The following is a 17,417-nucleotide window of genomic DNA, read 5'->3' as shown; positions in this document are numbered from 1 at the left end:
CGTGTTATAGAACAACAGTGCTTAATACTGAGTAATAGGGCACACTATTAAGCAATAGTGTGGCCAATTTGAGCAATCATTGACTCTATTTGAACAACAATGTTCACTTTTAGTTATCTGGAGGAGTGGCTTAGTGGTTAGGGTGGTGGACTTTGGTTCTGAGGAACTGAGTTCAATTCCTGGCACAGGCAGCTCCTTGTGACTCTGGGCAAGTCACTTAACCCTCCATTGCCCCATGTAAGCTACATTGAGCCTGCCATGAGTGGGAAAGCATGGGGTACAAATGTAACAAAACAAAAAAAAACAATCTCCCACTCAACGTATGTAATCAGTTCTCTTTTCCTGCCTTCAAACAAGCCCTGAAAGACTATCTGTTCTCTATGGCTTTCCCTCTCTCTTCTTGATGTCTTGATCAATATCTCGTTCTTTCTCCCTGATCTTCCTTTCTACCTGTATCTTTGCTTTTTTATGAATTGTAAACCACTTCCTGTGTGTTCTAGACCATAGTGGTATATCAAATATGCTGAAATAAACAAACAAACAAACAAACAAACAGATGCTTATCATTCAATAAGCCAGTTGATAACAGAGTCTGATGCAGTGTACAAAGCCTCAAGACCACCAGGCAGACATGTGTGTGGACGTGTATTGTTGATGTATTCCAATTTCTGGTAAACAGTACATAGACAGTCTGGATAATCTTTAAAGCTCTAGTGCCATTCATTGAATACATACTGATCATAGCCTGACTGAAACTGGTTTATAACTATGACCACAAATGATGTGGAAAGTTGAAACCAGGTCATCAGAACTTGTACAAGATCCAAGTAACATGTATTTGTGGTCAACTATTTTGCACCACAGACTGCTTTCGGTCAGGTCTGAGTCTGGAATGTGAAATCAGATTGGATTTCTCCATAATAGGTGTCTTGAGAGTGAGTTGTAAATGTCATGGTGAAGTGGAAGCTGTAGGATTTCTTGGATCCAAGCGAGTAAACTACCTGTGGTGCTCCAATGACAAATGTTTGGTGGGCTAATATTACTCATCAATGGCAGCTACTGAGTATCATTAGGACACAGAGAGGGACATAATCGAAAGGGGTTCCCAAGTTTTCCTGAGGACGTCCTTGCAGGACTTCCTGGCAAAGGGGCGGGGAAACCCGTATTATCGAAACGAGATGGGCGTCCATCTTTTGTTTACTTCAAGAAAAAATACTGTGGTATTCTGTGGGGGTATGGCACTCCTGGAAGTTTTGCCCCAATTTGACTGCCCCTATCGGACCGACCGTTCACTTGTCTATTAGATTGTAAGCTCTTTGAGCAGGGACTGTCCCTCTTTGTTAAATTGTACAGCGCTGCGTAACCCTAGTAGCGCTCTAGAAATGTTAAGTAGTAGTAGTAGTAGTAGTGTTGGCTAGATATGTTATTGCATATATGTTCTGGTTTGCTGTACTCTGTGAAGATGTCTTCACAATTGTTTAATAAAGACTTCATACAAATTAAAAAAAAAAAAAAAGAACAGCCATACTGGGTCAGACCAATGGTCCATGTAGCCCAGTATCCTGCTTCCAACAGTGGTCAATTCAGGTCACGAATACCTTGCAGCATTTGATTTGAATTTAATTGAATTTTCATTTACTATGTTACTATGGCTGCTTAAAGATATGTTAATTTATCTGCATATTTTCAGGCTATATTCAATAGTAACATTTATACTTATGATTTATTTACCACTTTTTTGAGGGCATTCACTCAAGGTAGTGCACAGTAAGATAAGCCAAACATAAGCAATAGACAATTACAGTAGTAAAAATATTCAAACAACAATACAAAGTATGGTATACTAAGCTATATTGTAATCAAAAAAAGAAGAAAAAAGCTCTCATAATAGCTATGGCACAGAAAAAAGTACTTGAATCTATCCCCCTAACAAGCAGGAAACAGAGCTGTGTCTAAATTTGTGGTAAATACACGCCTTGATACAGCGATGTTTTGTGAAACTGAGGCCTGAGTCGGTGTGTTTGGAACCCATGACACTTCTTTATCTATACCTGCATGCTTAAAAGTTAATTTCAACTTGTTATTATTAGTTCTTTTGATATGGATCCGCTCCTTTTTTGATTCTGTGGATTCTTTTAGTATCCTTTACCTTTTGAAACACAAGGGTTTTTCTGTCTGTGATGAGAACCCCCTCCGATGTTAGAAGAGCACTACGACTCTCAATGTGAAGCCTTATATATATAGTGAGATAGATTCAAGTACTTTTTTCTGTGCCACAGCTATTATGAGAGCTTTTTTCTTGTTTTTTTGATTACTTGATAGTATTGCTGTCTTTCTCTTTTGTGATATAATACTAAGCTACATTGCAAAGTCAACAAAATATGCAATAAATCATTTTAATAGGATAGGGTGTCAGCAAAGACAGAACATATAGATAGGGAAAGGGAAATGGGACTTGATATACTGCCTTTCTGAGGTTTTTGCAACTACATTAAAAGCAGTTCACATATATTCAGATACTTATTTTATACCAGGAGGAATGGAGGGTTCAGTAACTCACCCAGAATCACAAGGAGCTGCAGTGGGAATCAAACAACTCCCCCCCCCAGGCTCAAAGTCCACTGCACTAACCAATAGGCTACTAAGATAGAGTAACAGGAGTAAGAAAATAAGATACCAATGTAGAGAAAGTGACAAATGAGGTCAGAAAGTGCTTTAATATTATCATAGCAAGGGTTGGAGTGGAAAAACAGTGACTAGAAAGTTAGTTGCTTCTTCCATTAAAGGCCTGGTTGAAACACCAACTTTTTACCTGCTCCTTGAAGCAAAGCCTTTCAGAGTGGAGAAGGCTCACTTGCAGGTGTCACATCATGGGATCTCCTTAGGAGAGGGTGTGGTTAAGGATACTCCTTGGGAGGGCCTTAGTGACCTTGGAGGAGTGTAGAGGAAGATCCTGTTCTGCAAGTGCTCCGGGCCATTTCTTTTAAGGGTTCTGAAGATCAGAGTTTTAAATTTGGCCTTGTGTTGGACTGGTAGCCAGTGAAGTTTATGCAAAAATGGTGTATTATTGTCATATCACTATATAATTTAGCTTGCTGAATATGACGGCCTAACTTTATATAGATAAGTTAATAATATAAAGTTAGACTTGCTATTTCTGCAGTGTAATTTCATATCAATGGATATGTTATCTAGACAGTAGCAGAATGGTGTTGCTATTTGTGTAACATTAGACCCTGTTCCTGAAACAACCTTGCTGCATCCTTCAGATATTAAGATAAACTTGGGTTATATGAAGCCTTAAATGGCCATAATATATCCATTTCACAAGGCAACAACTTTAAACAACAAACACCTTTTGTACCTGAATGAAACTCACTCTGGATAAAGGTGATAGCTAAATGATTAAAGAGTAAGCAAACAATGGTGAGCAGATCCATTAGGTAAATTTTCAGTGTTAGAGGTAGAAAAGAAGCCAACAAAGACATCAACTAAAAGTCCTTTTCTCACAGCGCAAGTCTTATGAGTAAGGGATAATTTCCCAATCAGCCTGAATGACTGATTCCAGGTCAAACTTATTTCATATTATTTATATTTCCAGTCAAAATAGAGCACATACTGACCGCTATATTCTACCAAATAGCTTGGTAAAGAGCTCAAAAACTAAATGGGAAAACTGGCTCATATTTAGACAGAAAAGTAACACTGCATTTGCAAAGCCATAATCCAGTATTATGTCAAGTTATTCAGATTTTTTCTCAATCTTCAGATACCTCCAGAGTCCAGATGCAGCCCGAGTTGCCTTCCTGGTTTCAGGAAATTAACTAGGGAAGGAGAGCCTCTCTGCTGCTATGACTGTATCCCCTGTCCAGAGGGAGAGGTCTCCAACCAAACTGGTGAGTGAATTCATATTTTAATGTGCCACGCTCATGGGCACTGTTTAGTCACTATCAGGCCTATATTCACAAGTACATAAGTATTGCCATACTGGGACAGACCAACGGTCCATCAAGCCCAGCATCCTGTTTCCAACAGTGGTCAATCCAGGTCACAAATACCTGGCAAGATCCCCAAAAAGTACAAAACATTCTATACTGCTTATCCCAGAAATAGATTTTCCCCAAGTCTATTTAATAATGGTCTATGGACTTTACCTTTAGGAAGCCATCCAAACCTTTTTAAAACTCTGCTAAGCTAACCGCCTTTACCACATTCTCTGGCAACGAATTCCAGAGTTTAATTACACATTGAGTGAAGAACAATTTTCTCCAATTCTTTTTAAGTTTACTACATTGTAGCTTCATCGCATGCCCCCTAGTCCTAGTATTTTTGGAAAGCGTAAACAGACGCTTCACATCTACCCGTTCAACTCCACTCATTATTTTATAGACTTTTCTCATATCTCCTCTCACACGCCTTTTCTCCAAGCTGAAGAGCCCCAGCTGCTCTAGCCTTTCCTCATAGGGAAGTCATCCCATCCCCTTTATCATTTTCATCACCCTTCTCTGTTCCTTTTCTAATTCCACTATATCTTTTTTTAGATGCGGTGACCAGAATTGAACACAATATTTAAGGTGTGGTCGCACCATGGACCGATACAAAGGCATTATAACATCCTCATTTTTGTTTTCCATTCCTTTCCTAATAATACCTAACATTCTATTTGCTTTTTTAGCCCCAGCAGCACACTGAGCAGAAGGTTTCAACGTATCATCGACGACAACACCTAAATCCCTTTCTTGGTCTGTGACTCCTAACGTGGAGCCTTGCATGATGTAGCTATAATTCAGGTTCCTCTTTCCCACATGCATCACTTTGCACTTGCTCACATTAAACGTCATCTGACATTTAGATGCCCAGTTTCGTAAGGTCCTCTTGTAATTTTTCACAATCCTCCCGTAATTTAACGACTTTGAATAACTTTGTGTCATCAGCAAATGTAATTACCTCACTAAATAAATATGTTAAAAAACAGCGGTCCCAGCACAGACCCCCGGGGAACCTCACTAACTACCCTTCTTCATTGAGAATACTGACCATTTAACCCTACTCTCTGTGTTCTATATTTTAACCAGTTTTTAATCCATAATAGAACACTATTTCCTATCCCATGACTCTCCAATTTCCTCTGAAGTCTTTCATGAGGTACTTTGTCAAATGCCTTCTGAAAATCCAAATACACAATATCAACCGGCTCACCTTTATCCATGTTTGTTCACCCCTTTAAAGAAATGTAGTAGATGGGTGAGGCAAGATTTCCCTTCACTAAATCCGTGTTGACTTTCACGTCTCATTAATCCATGCTTTTGAATATGCTCTGTAATTTTGTTCTTTATAATAGTGTCTACCATTTTGCCTCGCACCGACGTCAGACTCACCGGTCTATAATTTCCTGGATCTCCCCTGGAACGTTTTTAAAAAATCGGCGTTACATTGGCCACCCTCCAATCTTCTGGTACCATGCTCGATTTTAAGGATAGATTACATATTACTAACAATAGCTCCGCAAGTTCATTTTTAAATTCTATCAGTAATCTGGGATGAATACCATCCGGTCCAGGAGATTTACTACTTTTCAGTTTGTAGAATTGCCCCAGTACATCCTCCAGGTTTACAGAGAATTCATTAAGTTTTTCCGACTCGTCAGCTTCGAATACCATTTCCAGCACTGGTATCCCACCCAAATCTTCCTCGGTGAAGACCAAAGCAAAGAATTCATTTAATCTCTCTGCTACGGCTTTGTCTTCCCCGATCACCCCTTTTACTCCTCGGTCATCTAGCGGTCTAACTGATTCTTTTGCTGGCTTCCTGTTTTTAATATACCTAAAAACTTTTTACTATTAGTTTTTGCTCCAATGCAATCTTTTTTTCGAAGTCCAGCCTAGTGGTTAGTGCAGCGGACTTTGATCCTGGGGAACTGGGTTCGATTCCCACTGCAGCTCCTTGTGACTGTGAGCAAGTCACTTAACCCTTCATTGCCCCAGGTACAAAATAAGTACCTGTATATATGTAAACTGCTTTGAATGTAGTTGCAAAATACCACAGAAAGGCAGTATATCAAATCCCATTTCCATTTCTCTTTATCAGCGCTTTGCATTTGGCTTGACATTCCTTATTCTGTTTCTTATTATTTTCAGTCAGTTCCTTCTTCTATTTTCTGAAGGATTTTCTTTTATCTCTAATAGCTTCCTTCACCTCACTTTTTAACCACACCGGCTGTCGTTTGGTCTTCCGTCCTCCCTTTTTAATACACGGAATATATTTGGCCTGGGCTTTCAGGATGGTGTTTTTGAACAGCATCCATGCCTGATGTACATTTTTGACCCTCGCAACCACTCCTCTAAGTTTTTTTTTTCACCGTTTTTTTTATTTTATCATAGTCTCCTTTTTTAAAGTTAAACGCTAACGTATTTGATTTCCTAAGTATACTTACTTCAAAGCTAATATCAAATCCAATCATATTATGATCAATGTTATCAAGCAGCCCCAGCACCTTTACCTCCCGCACCAGATCATGCGCTCCACTAAGGACTAGGTCTATAATTTTTCCTTCTCTCGTTGGCTCCTGTACCAGCTGCTCCATAAAGCAGTCCTTGATTTCATCAAGGAATTTTACCTCCCTAGCATGCCCCGATGTTACATTTACCCAGTCAATATCAGGGTAATTGAATCACCCATTATTATTGTGTTGCCCAGTTTGTTTGAGCCCCTAATTTCCTTTAAGATTTCTGCATCCGTCTGTTCATCCTGGCAGGCGGACGGTAGTACACTCCTATCACTATCCTTTTCCCCTTTACACATGGAATTTCAATCCACAGTGATTCCAAGAAGTGTTTTGTTTCCTGCAGAATTTTCAATCTATTTGATTCAAGGCTCTCCTTAATATACAATGCTACCCCTCCATCAATTCGATCCACGCTATCACTACGATATAATTTGTACCCCGGTATGACAGTGTCCCACTGGTTATCCTCCTTAGACCAAGTCTCAGAGATGCCTATTATATCTAATTTTTCATTTAGTGCAATATATTCTAACTCTCCCATCTTATTTCTTAGGCTCATGGCATTCGCATATAGACATTTCAAACTATGTTTGTTCTTCCTATTTACATCATACTCAGTACTTGACAGTATTAATTTGCAATCTTTTGTCTCCTTTCTATTTTTATTTAAGGACACCTGCAGGCTTATTTTCGAAAGTGATCGCCAGCCATTTCCCGACATAAATCAGAAGATGGCCGGCGATCTCTCAAAAGCGGCAAAATCGGTATAATGGAAAGTGGCTTTTTTGACAGCATCGCCACTTTCCCGTTGCCTCGCCGGCGAAAGTTCAAGGAGGCATGTTGGTGGTGTAGCGAAGGCGGGACATGGGCAGGCATGGGCATGGCTACCAGATGGCCGGCTTTCGCGGATAATGGAAAAAAAAGCGGCGTTAAGCAGTATTTCGCCGGGTTTACTTTGTCCTTTAATTTTCACGACCAAGCTTCAAAAAGGTGCCCCAATTGACCAGATGACCACCGAAGGGAATGGAGGATGACCTCCCCGTAGTTCCCCAGTGGTCACCAACCCCCTCCCACACTAAAAAATAAAAATAAAACACTTTTTTACCAGCCTCTATGCCAGCCTGAAATGTCATACCCAGCTCCCTGACAGCAGTATGCAGGTCCCTGGAGCAGTTTTTAATGGGTGCAGTGCACTCCAGGCAGGCAGACCCAGGTCCATCCCCCCCTACCTGTTAAACTTGTGGTGCTAAGTGTTGAGCCCTCCAACCCCCCCTCCCAAATCCCACTGTACCCACATGTAGGTGCCCCCCTTCAGCCATAAGGGCTATGGTAATGGTGTAGAGTTGTGGGGAGTGGGTTTGTGGAGGGATTTGGGGGGCTCACCACCCAAGGTAAGGGAGCTATGCACCTGGGAGCTATTTGTATTTTGTTTTTAAATTTTTAGAAGTGCCCCCTAGGGTGCCCGGTTGGTGTCCTGGCATGTCACGGGGACCAATGCACTACAAATGCTGGCTCCTCCCACGACCAAATACCTTGGATTTCGCGGGTTTGAGATGGCCTGCATTTTCTCCATTATCGCTGAAAAACAAAACCGGCGATCTCAAACCCAGTGAACTCTGGCATTTGGCCGGGCTAAACCGTATTATCAAAAAAAAGATGGCCGGCCATTTTTTTCGATAATACGGTTCCTGCCAGTTGTGCGCCGCCGTCAAAATAGATCGCCGGCGACATTTGATTATGCCCCTAATGATCTACTATGGTCTCTTTTGCAACCTCAATATCAGGATACCCTATCTTCCCTGTTTCGGTAATGTCTTTGAAAGATACCTTATCCCGAACCATGTGCTTTTGAGCAACTGTCAGTCTTCCCCCTGTTTCTAGTTTAAAAGCTGCTCTATCTCCTTTTTAAATGCCTTTATTGAAGACCAAACTGGGCTAGCAAATATGTATCCATTCCTGCATTTTCAAAATATCACCAGAATTGAGACATCCTGATCTGGATAACTAAATTACAATCTCAGTATTCTATATAAAATGGGTCTTCACGTGGCCTAGTGGAATACCTTATGTCTAATCCAAAAATATGAGCTGGATACTGCCAGCAAAACTAATCACAACCTGATTGGATAAGATGTATGGAATCCTTTAAAAGCATCCATTTCAGGTACTTCTAACAAGTAATCCCAAAAAGCACACAGACAAGTGGTTTGCAATATATAGAACAGCAAAAGAGGAGCAGAACCATGAAGAAAAATGAAATAATATTTGTTCAATGCACATATATAAAAACAGCACATAATTTTCTTCTAACCAACCAACATGACCATGTTTCACCCTATCAAAGACTGCATCAGGGGCTTAACATAAAACTGTACAATGAAAACATAAAAGTCCATCAAATAATATGATTTAACAAGAAAACTACAACTTAATACACTCTAAGAGCTAGATTCTACATAAGGTGCCTGATAATTCCATGCAGAAAAAAAAATACACCTAGATGTATTCTCTAATGTATACCTGCATTTTAAGAATAGGTTTAAATTTCCATGCAGTATATAGAATACACTGACCAAGAGTCTGCACGACTAAACTTAGTCATGGTCAGTTACAGTAACTAAAACCTTGTGTAAATCCCAAGTGGAAAATGTCCATGTCCTGACTATTCCACACCCAATTTTCAACCATGTGACTTAGAATTTAAGTGCACAACATTACAGAATACGCATTGACAGTAGTGCACGGAAATTCAAATTTATGCCAATTAGTGCTGATAATTGCTTCTTAACATCCAATTGACAGCGCTGATTAGCTAGTCAACCAATTAAGTTATGTGCATTGTTGTAGAATACGCATGAATTTCCACACGGAAATTAAGGCATGAGATATAGAATGTGGCAGTTAGGGGGCCAAACTCTATAAATGGTGCTTTAAGTATTGGCACTGAAAAACCATGCGATTGGCGTGATTCTATAAACTATGCCTAAAGTTAGGCGCAGTTTATGGAATATGCTCACATGCCATTCTTACAACTAAAATTTAGGTGCACACATTTAGGCCACCTAGAACCATGCTTAAAAGCCTGCGCCTAGCTTAGGTGGAGATCGGGTGTATTCCATAATAGTGTGCATAGTTTTTTGAAACACCGATATCCTGCCCATTCCACGCCCATGGCCATGCCCCCTTTTCAGCTGCGTGCATTAGAATTTATGTGTTCTATATTTTAGAATAAGCCTAGAAAATTGTACATGTAAATTATTTATTATTATTATTTATTGCATTTGTATCCCACATTCCCCCACCTATTGTAGTAGTAGTAGTATTTGCAGGCTCAATGTGGCTTACATAGATTTGATAACATTGTCATAAGAGGATATCAGATACAGTTAGTAATGTGTAGCGATTAAGGAAGGGGACAGGGAAGAAGGAAGAGAGTTGTTAGGGTAGTTATAGAAGGTGTGCGTTCATAGTTGAGTGGACTTTGTGAGGTTATAGGTTCTCATTGTAGGCCTTGTTGAAGAAGAATGTTTTCAGAGATTTTTGAAAGATAGATGTTTCTTTGATTGCTTTCAGGTCTGTAGGTAATGCATTCCACATCTGCATGCTCTTGTAAGAGAAGGTAGTGGCGTGCATCAGCTTGTATTTAAGTCCTTTGCAGCTGGGGTAGTGCAGGTTGAGAAATTTGCGGGATGATCTTGTGGTGTTTCTGGGAGGTAGGTCCACGAAGTTTAGCATGTAGATTGGGGCGTCTGAATGAATGATTTTGTGTACAATCGTGCAGATCTTGAACGCAATGCGTTCCTTAAGTGGAAGCCAGTGAAGTTTCTCTCTTAGGGGTTTTGCGCTTTCATATTTGGTTTTTCCAAATATGAGTCTGGCGGCTGTATTCTGGGCAGTTTGGAGTTTTTTGATTGTCTGTTCTTTACACCCGGTGTATAGTGCATTGCAGTAGTCCAGATGGCTTATTACCATTGACTGTACCAGGGTACGGAAGATGTATCTCGGGAAGAAAGGTTTTACTATTTTAAGTTTCCACATGGTGTATCTTTTTCATTGTGTTTTTCACGTGGGTATCAAGAGTGAGGTTTCGGTCAATGGTGACTCTGAGAATTTTCAAGTTTTGTGAGACCGGAAGAGAACAGTATAGTGTGTTTATGGCGTTGAAGTTTTTTGTGTTATGTTGTGAGGTGAGTACAAGACATTGTGTTTTTTCTGCGTTAAGTTTTAATTGGAATGCATCTGCCCAGGTGTGCATTATTTGGAGGCTTTGGTTGATCTCGTTGGTAATTTCATTTAGATCTTGTTTGAATGGGATGTGAACTGTGACGTCATCTGCATAAATGTAGGGGTTGAGGGTTTGATTGGCTAGTAGTTTGGCTAAAGGTATCATCATTAGGTTGAACAATGTTGGTGATAGAGGGGATCCCTGGGGGACTCCACATTCAGGTATCCATGGTGGTGATCTGTCCGCGTTCATTGTTACTGCTAATTGGTTGTTAATTACCAATTATCAGCACTGATTGGCTTGTTAATCAATTAACCAAATTGGCGCACACAACTTAAGGCGCCCTTTATAGAAATTTGAGGGAGGGTGTATTAAGTTATAGTTCTTTTTATTAAATCACTAGTAAAAAAGGCCCGTTTCTGACACAAATGAAACGGGCGCTAGCAAGGTTTTCCTCAGAGTGTGTATGTTTCAGAGAGGGACTGTGTGAGAGAGAGAGAGTGAATGTGTGAGTGTGTGTGTGTGACAGAGAGAGAGAGAGAGTGAGTGTGGGTGCGAGTGTGTCTGTGAGAGAGTGTGTGTGTGAGAATGAGAGTGTGTGCGAGTGCGTATGTGAGCCACAGTGAGAGTGTGTTTCACACAGATACAGTGTGTGTGAGAGAGTGTGTGTGTGAGACAGAGTGTGAGAGAGTAATGTGCGATACACAGACTCTCTGTGAGATCGAGAGAGTGTTTGAGAGTGACTGTGTGACACGTGGAGGGGCATAATCGAACGGAAACGCCTATCTCCATGGGCGTTTATCTCCGATAACGGGTCCGTGAAGGGGCGGGCCGAACCGTATTTTCAAAAAAATGGACGTTTTTGAGCTGGGCGTTTGTTTTTTTTAGCGATAATGGAAACTAAAAACGCCCAGCTCAAAAACGTCCTAATCCGAGCCATTTGGTCGTGGGAGGGGCCACGATTCGAAGTACACTTGGCCCCCTGATATGCCAGGACACCAACTGGGCACCCTAGGTGTCAAGCCTCTGTCACGAAAAGTGAGCCCTTGGGCCAAACAACGTCTGGCAGCCAGACAGTTCTGATCTTACCTGGAGAGTCAGGACAGAGGCCTCCAAAGAAGGACAGGCAGTGGCAGACAGAGGACTAAAGACAAGGTCCAGGTCCGGTCAGTAGTTCAAGGCAGGCGGCAGGCACAAGCAAAGTCCAGGTCCCACCAGGGGTTACAACGGCAGGCGGCAGGCACAAGCAAAGTCCAGGTTCAATCAGTGATCCAAAGGTAGGCGACAGGCAATAGCAAAGTCCAAGATCAATCAGTGGTTCAAAGGCAGGCGGCAGGCAAAAGCAAAGTCCAGGTTCAATCAGTGGTCCAAAGGCAGGCGGCAGGCAACAGCAAAGTCCAAGATCAATCAGTGGTTCAAAGGCAGGCGGCAGGCAAAAGCAAAGTCCAGGTTCAATCAGTGGTTCTAAGGCAGGCGGCAGGCAAAAGCAAAGTCCAAGATCAATCAGTGGTTCAAAGGCAGGCGGCAGGCAAAAGCAAAGTCCAGGTTCAATCAGTGGTCCAAAGGCAGGCGGCAGGCAACAGCAAAGTCCAAGATCAATCAGTGGTTCAAAGGCAGGCGGCAGGCAAAAGCAAAGTCCAGGTTCAATCAGTGGTTCTAAGGCAGGCGGCAGGCAAAAGCAAAGTCCAGGTTCAATCAGTGGTTCAAAGGCAGGCGGCAGGCAACAGCAAAGTCCAAGTTCAATCAGTGGTTCAAAGGCAGGCGGTAGGCAAAAGCAAAGTCCAGGTTCAATCAGGGGTTCTAAGGCAGGCGGCAGGCAAAAGCAAGGTCCAGGTTCAATCAGTGGTTCTAAGGCAGGCGGCAGGCAAAAGCAAAGTCCAGGTTCAATCAGTGGTTCAAAGGCAGGCGGCAGGCAACAGCAAAGTCCAAGATCAATCAGTGGTTCAAAGGCAGGCGGCAGGCAAAAGCAAAGTCCAGGTTCAATCAGTGGTTCTAAGGCAGGCGGCAGGCAACAGCAAGACCAGGTTCAAAGAAGGGTTCAAAGGCAAACGGAAGACAATCCAAAACACAGAACTCAGGGGTCCGCAAGCAGAAGCCGAAGCAAAGAACTCTGCCAGCGTCTGCCCTTAAATAGCCCCCTCCATCTGGAGAAACCTCTTCAGCTGTTCGAAAGGTGGGACCCACAACCAGCCCCAGGGCTCTGGATAGGCTGGTCCCCGAGAGAAGGCGGAGTCCAGCCGCGACCAGCCAATCCGGGCCCAGAAGGGGCGTCTCCTCTGCTCCCAGGTCCCGCACCCGGAAGAGACTCTCTAGTTTGAGAGCGCCGGCCATTTTGGCAGCGCCGGCGCTCTCCGGCCGCCACCGCGCTAAAGCGGCGAACCGGCATAGTCCAGGAGAGGGGCACAACTCCCCGCCCACGCCGCCCATAGCCAGCGATACCCCGCTCTCTCCTGCTCGCGGAGCGAGGCATCCCAGCGGGCAGGGCGGCGCAGGTAAGGGACGCGACACTAGGTCAGTGCGGTGGACTTCAGAAAAAGCTCCCACATGCATAGCTCCCTTACCAAGGGTGCTGAACACCCAACCCCCCTCCCCCAAAACCCACAAATGTACAACACTACCATAGCTCTTAGGGGCGAGGGGGGCACCTACATGTGGGTACAGTGGGTTTTGGAAGCCTCCCATTTACCAGCACAAGTGTTACAGGTGGGGGGGATGGGCCTGGGGCCACCTGGCTGAAGTGCACTGCGGTATCCACTAAAAGTGCTCCAGGGACCTGCATACACGCAGGCCTCTAGGACTGGTTGCTGCTATATAACCTTGGCACACCAGTTGACACCTGAAGACTAATCTCTCAGAAAACGTCCTTTATTGGAATAACTGCATTTACTCACAGTTAACTGCAGATCAGAGGTTGTGCCCCACTGGCAACGAGTCTCCCTGGTACTGAGATGAGTAGTAGGTCAGAGCTGGCAGAATGCTGTACAATGCCCTCTTTCAGCCACATTCAAGGGAAGAACTAAGTTCTCTAACGTGGCTAACACAGGAAAGGGAACTAAAACTGGCTTACAAAAACGGCCACTACCGCATGGACTACAACAGGAAACACAACAGGGCACACTCTGACCCAGTAGGCAGGGGGAAAAGCACCATGGGAGAAGAGCCTACCAACTACCAACATCGTGAGACTGTAACACAAACTAATGAAATCACGGAGCCCAATACCCTACACCCACCACAATGCAATGCTGATGTGACTCTGTACTGCACCCGAGAGCCACATCTGACCCAGGGAAAGGCTGTGACATGATCGAACACATTCTGCTGTCATGGAGGTGGGTAAGGCATTTGAGGCTGGCATACAGGCTGGAAAAAAAGATTTTAAAGTGGGGTTTTTTTGGTGGGAGGGGGTTAGTGACCACTGGGGGAGACCGGGCAGTTGGAGCACTTTTTTGGGACTTGTTCGTGAAAATAAGGGTCCAAAAAAAGTGACCCAAAATTGCGGTAAAAACGCCTTTTTTTTCGATTATCAGCTAAAGGCGCCCATCTCTCCTCGGCTGATAACCACGCCCCAGTTCCGACTCCACCACGCCTCCGACACGCCCCCGTCAACTTTATTCGTTCCGTGAGTGCAGTCGGAAATGCCCAAAATCGGCTTTCGATTATACCGATTTGGGCACCTTTGCGAGACAAACGTCTATCTCCCGATTTAGATCGCACTATAGGCGTTTTTCTCTTTCGAAAATAAGCTGGATAGAGAGTGAATGAGATACAGTGTGAGATATAGAGTGTGTGGTAGACAGTGTATAAGAGTGAGAGAGACACTGACTGTGAGAAAGAGAGAGTGTGTGTGAGAGAGTGTGTGTAGATACCTCCCCCCTCCCTCTCTGTGGTCTCAGGACCCCCTCCCCCTCCCTCTCTGGTCCCCTCCCACCCCCTTCTCTCAGGTCTCCATCCCCCCTTCCTGTCAGGTCTCAGGACCCCTCTTCCCTCTGGTTACAGGACCCCTCCCCTCTGGCCTCAGGACCCCCCTCCCCTCTGGTCTCAGGACCCCCTCCCCCTCCGTGGTCTCAGGGCCCGCCCCTGCCGCCCTCACCACCATGTCCTCCCCCAGGTCGCAGCCACTCACCCCTCCATCCCCCCAGGGTGCCACCCCTCCTCCCCTCACCCCCCCCCCCCCGAGGTCGCTGCCGCTCCCCCCCTCCGTCCGACGTCAGCTCAGCTGCCATTTCTGGCCATTGCTGCTTCTCCTGTCGAGCAGCAGCAGCCGGTACAAAAAAAAAACAAAAACAAATTAAACCTGCAAAAATGCTTTTAAAAAGGAAGCGGGGCACTGCAGGCAGCCATCGGCTGTCAGCTCTGCATCCGCTCCTCCTCTCACCTCTCACGTCACTGCCCCTGGAGTAGAATCCCGGAGAAGCGCAGCGACGTGAGAGGAGGAGCGGCTGCAGAGCTGACAGCCAATGCCTGATGGCTGCCTGCGGTGCCCCGCTTCCTTTCTAAAAGCATTTTTTCAGGTTTAAGTTGCTTTTTTTGGTTTTGTACCGGCCGCTGCTGCTCAACAAGAGAAGCAGCAGTGGCCGGAAATGGCAGCTGACGTCGGACCGAGGGGGGGAGTGGTGGCGACATCGGGGGGGGGGGGGGGGGGGGGTGAGGAGCGGTGACCTCGGGAGGGCGTGGCGAAGGGCTGAAACTGCTCCTCCAACATTCCAATGTTACGAACGCAGTCAGAGACATTGGAACGTTGGGAATGCAAGATGAACGTTCGATGAAGCTGCCTGGGGCCCGGGGCCGCACTGCTGTTGCTTGGGCTCTTTGGATGACGTAATCCGAGGCTTCAGTCCCAGGCACAGCCAATCAGAATGGAGGTACGGGCCCAAGCAGCTTCATGGAACGTTCATGGTGCAAATTATTATATAGGATATTATCTGATGGCATTTTATGTATTCATTATACAGTTTTATGTTAACCCCCTGTCGCAGCTCTTTTTAGGGTGAAATATGGCCATATTGGGCGGTTAGAGGAAAATTGTATGCTGTTTTTATGTATCTGCATTAAATAAATATTATTTCATTTTTCTATGTGGGTCTGCTCCTCTTTTGCTCTTCTAAAAGATAATGCATGATTACATTTCCAGTAAGCTCATTGTTCATTACTCTTTAGTGTTTGATACTGTCTGTCATTTTGAAACAAGCCTTATTATAAGGAAAAGCTACTGTCCTATAACTGATGCCATTTGTGAGCTAATTGAACAATATTTTTCATTCTTAGATATGGATGTTTGTATGAAATGCCCAGAGGAACAATGGCCCAATCAGAAGAAAGATGTCTGCATCCCGAAAGTGATAACTTTCCTGACCTATGAAGAACCTTTGGGGATAACTTTGACTTTCATCTGCATTTTCTTCATTTTCATTAATACTGTCATCTTGGGGATTTTTATTCATTACAAGAACACCCCCATAGTGAAAGCAAACAACCAAGAACTCAGTTACATTCTCCTCATCTCACTCATGCTCTGCTTCCTCTGCTCCTTAGTTTTCCTCGGCCATCCTGACAAAGTGACCTGTATTCTCCAACAGACTGCCTTTGGGATCAGTTTCTCCATCGCTCTCTCCTCAGTATTGGCCAAAACCATCACTGTGGTCATAGCATTTCATGCTACCAAGCCTGGAAGCAAGCTCCGGAAATGGATGGGTTCCAGGGTTTCATTTTCTATAGTAATTTCCTGTTCCCTTATTCAAACTGTTCTGTGTCTTGTCTGGTTGTTCACTGCTCCCCCATTCCCATATCTTAATAAGAATTCAGAAATTGGAACAATACTAACTGAATGTAATGAAGGATCAATATTTGCTTTTTACTGTGTCTTGGGTTACCTGGGACTTTTGGCTGCTATCAGCTTCATCGTAGCTTTCCTAGCAAGAAATCTGCCTGATAGTTTCAATGAGGCCAAGTATATCACCTTCAGCATGCTGGTGTTCTGCAGTGTCTGGGTCTCCTTCATCCCAACATACCTGAGTACCAAGGGCAAATACACGGTGGCTGTGGAGATATTTGCTATTCTGGCCTCCAGTGCTGGACTTCTGGGCTGTATCTTTTTCCCTAAGTGTTACGTTATTCTGTTGAGACCTGAAAGGAACAGCAGAGAATGCTTATCAAAATACAAGAATTATTAATATTTGTTTAAAGGATGAATTAATTTAAATATTGTTATCTTTTGTTGGGAAGTCGAAGTTGAATGTCTTTTTTTTTTTTACAAAGAAACTACATCATTGGTTGAGACCATCCTAAATTTCACATATGTTATATTATAGATAAAATTAGATATTATACACAGTTTGAATATAAAATTAAGAAGATGTGAAGGGGCATAATCGAACGTGAATGCCTATGTGTAAGAACGTCCATCTCCGAGACCGGGTCCGTGAAGGGGCGGGCCGAACCGTATTTTCGAAAAATATGGACGTCCATCTTTTTATTCGAAAATACCATTTGTACCAGGCGAATGCATTGGATTTGGGTGTTTTTTGAGCTGGGCGTTTTCATTTTTTAGCGATAATCGAAACCGAAGCAACCCAGCTCAAAAACGAACAAATGCAAGGCTTTGGATCGTGGGAGGGCCAGGATTCGTAGTGCACTGGTCCCCCTCACATGCCAGGACACCAACCGGGCACCCTAGGGGGCACTTTT

At 43.8% G+C, this 17,417-nt stretch overlaps 1 protein-coding gene across 1 annotated transcript in view; it reads left to right on the top strand.

Annotated features, from left to right (window-relative positions):
• The window catches only part of LOC115464454 (vomeronasal type-2 receptor 26-like), a 35,973-nt gene extending 19,070 nt beyond the window's left edge, over positions 1 to 16,903 (top strand). Inside the window, exons 3-4 of the mRNA XM_030194834.1 lie at positions 3,770 to 3,896; positions 15,999 to 16,903. Of these exons, the coding sequence (XP_030050694.1) occupies positions 3,770 to 3,896; positions 15,999 to 16,903 (1,032 nt within the window). The remainder of the gene's footprint in view (positions 1 to 3,769; positions 3,897 to 15,998) is intronic.
• The last annotated feature ends 514 nt before the right edge of the window (positions 16,904 to 17,417 follow it).

Source organism: Microcaecilia unicolor, chromosome 3 (assembly GCF_901765095.1).
Source record: "Microcaecilia unicolor chromosome 3, aMicUni1.1, whole genome shotgun sequence".
Lineage (NCBI taxonomy): Eukaryota > Metazoa > Chordata > Amphibia > Gymnophiona > Siphonopidae > Microcaecilia > Microcaecilia unicolor.
This window is presented reverse-complemented; position numbering and strand designations above follow the sequence as displayed.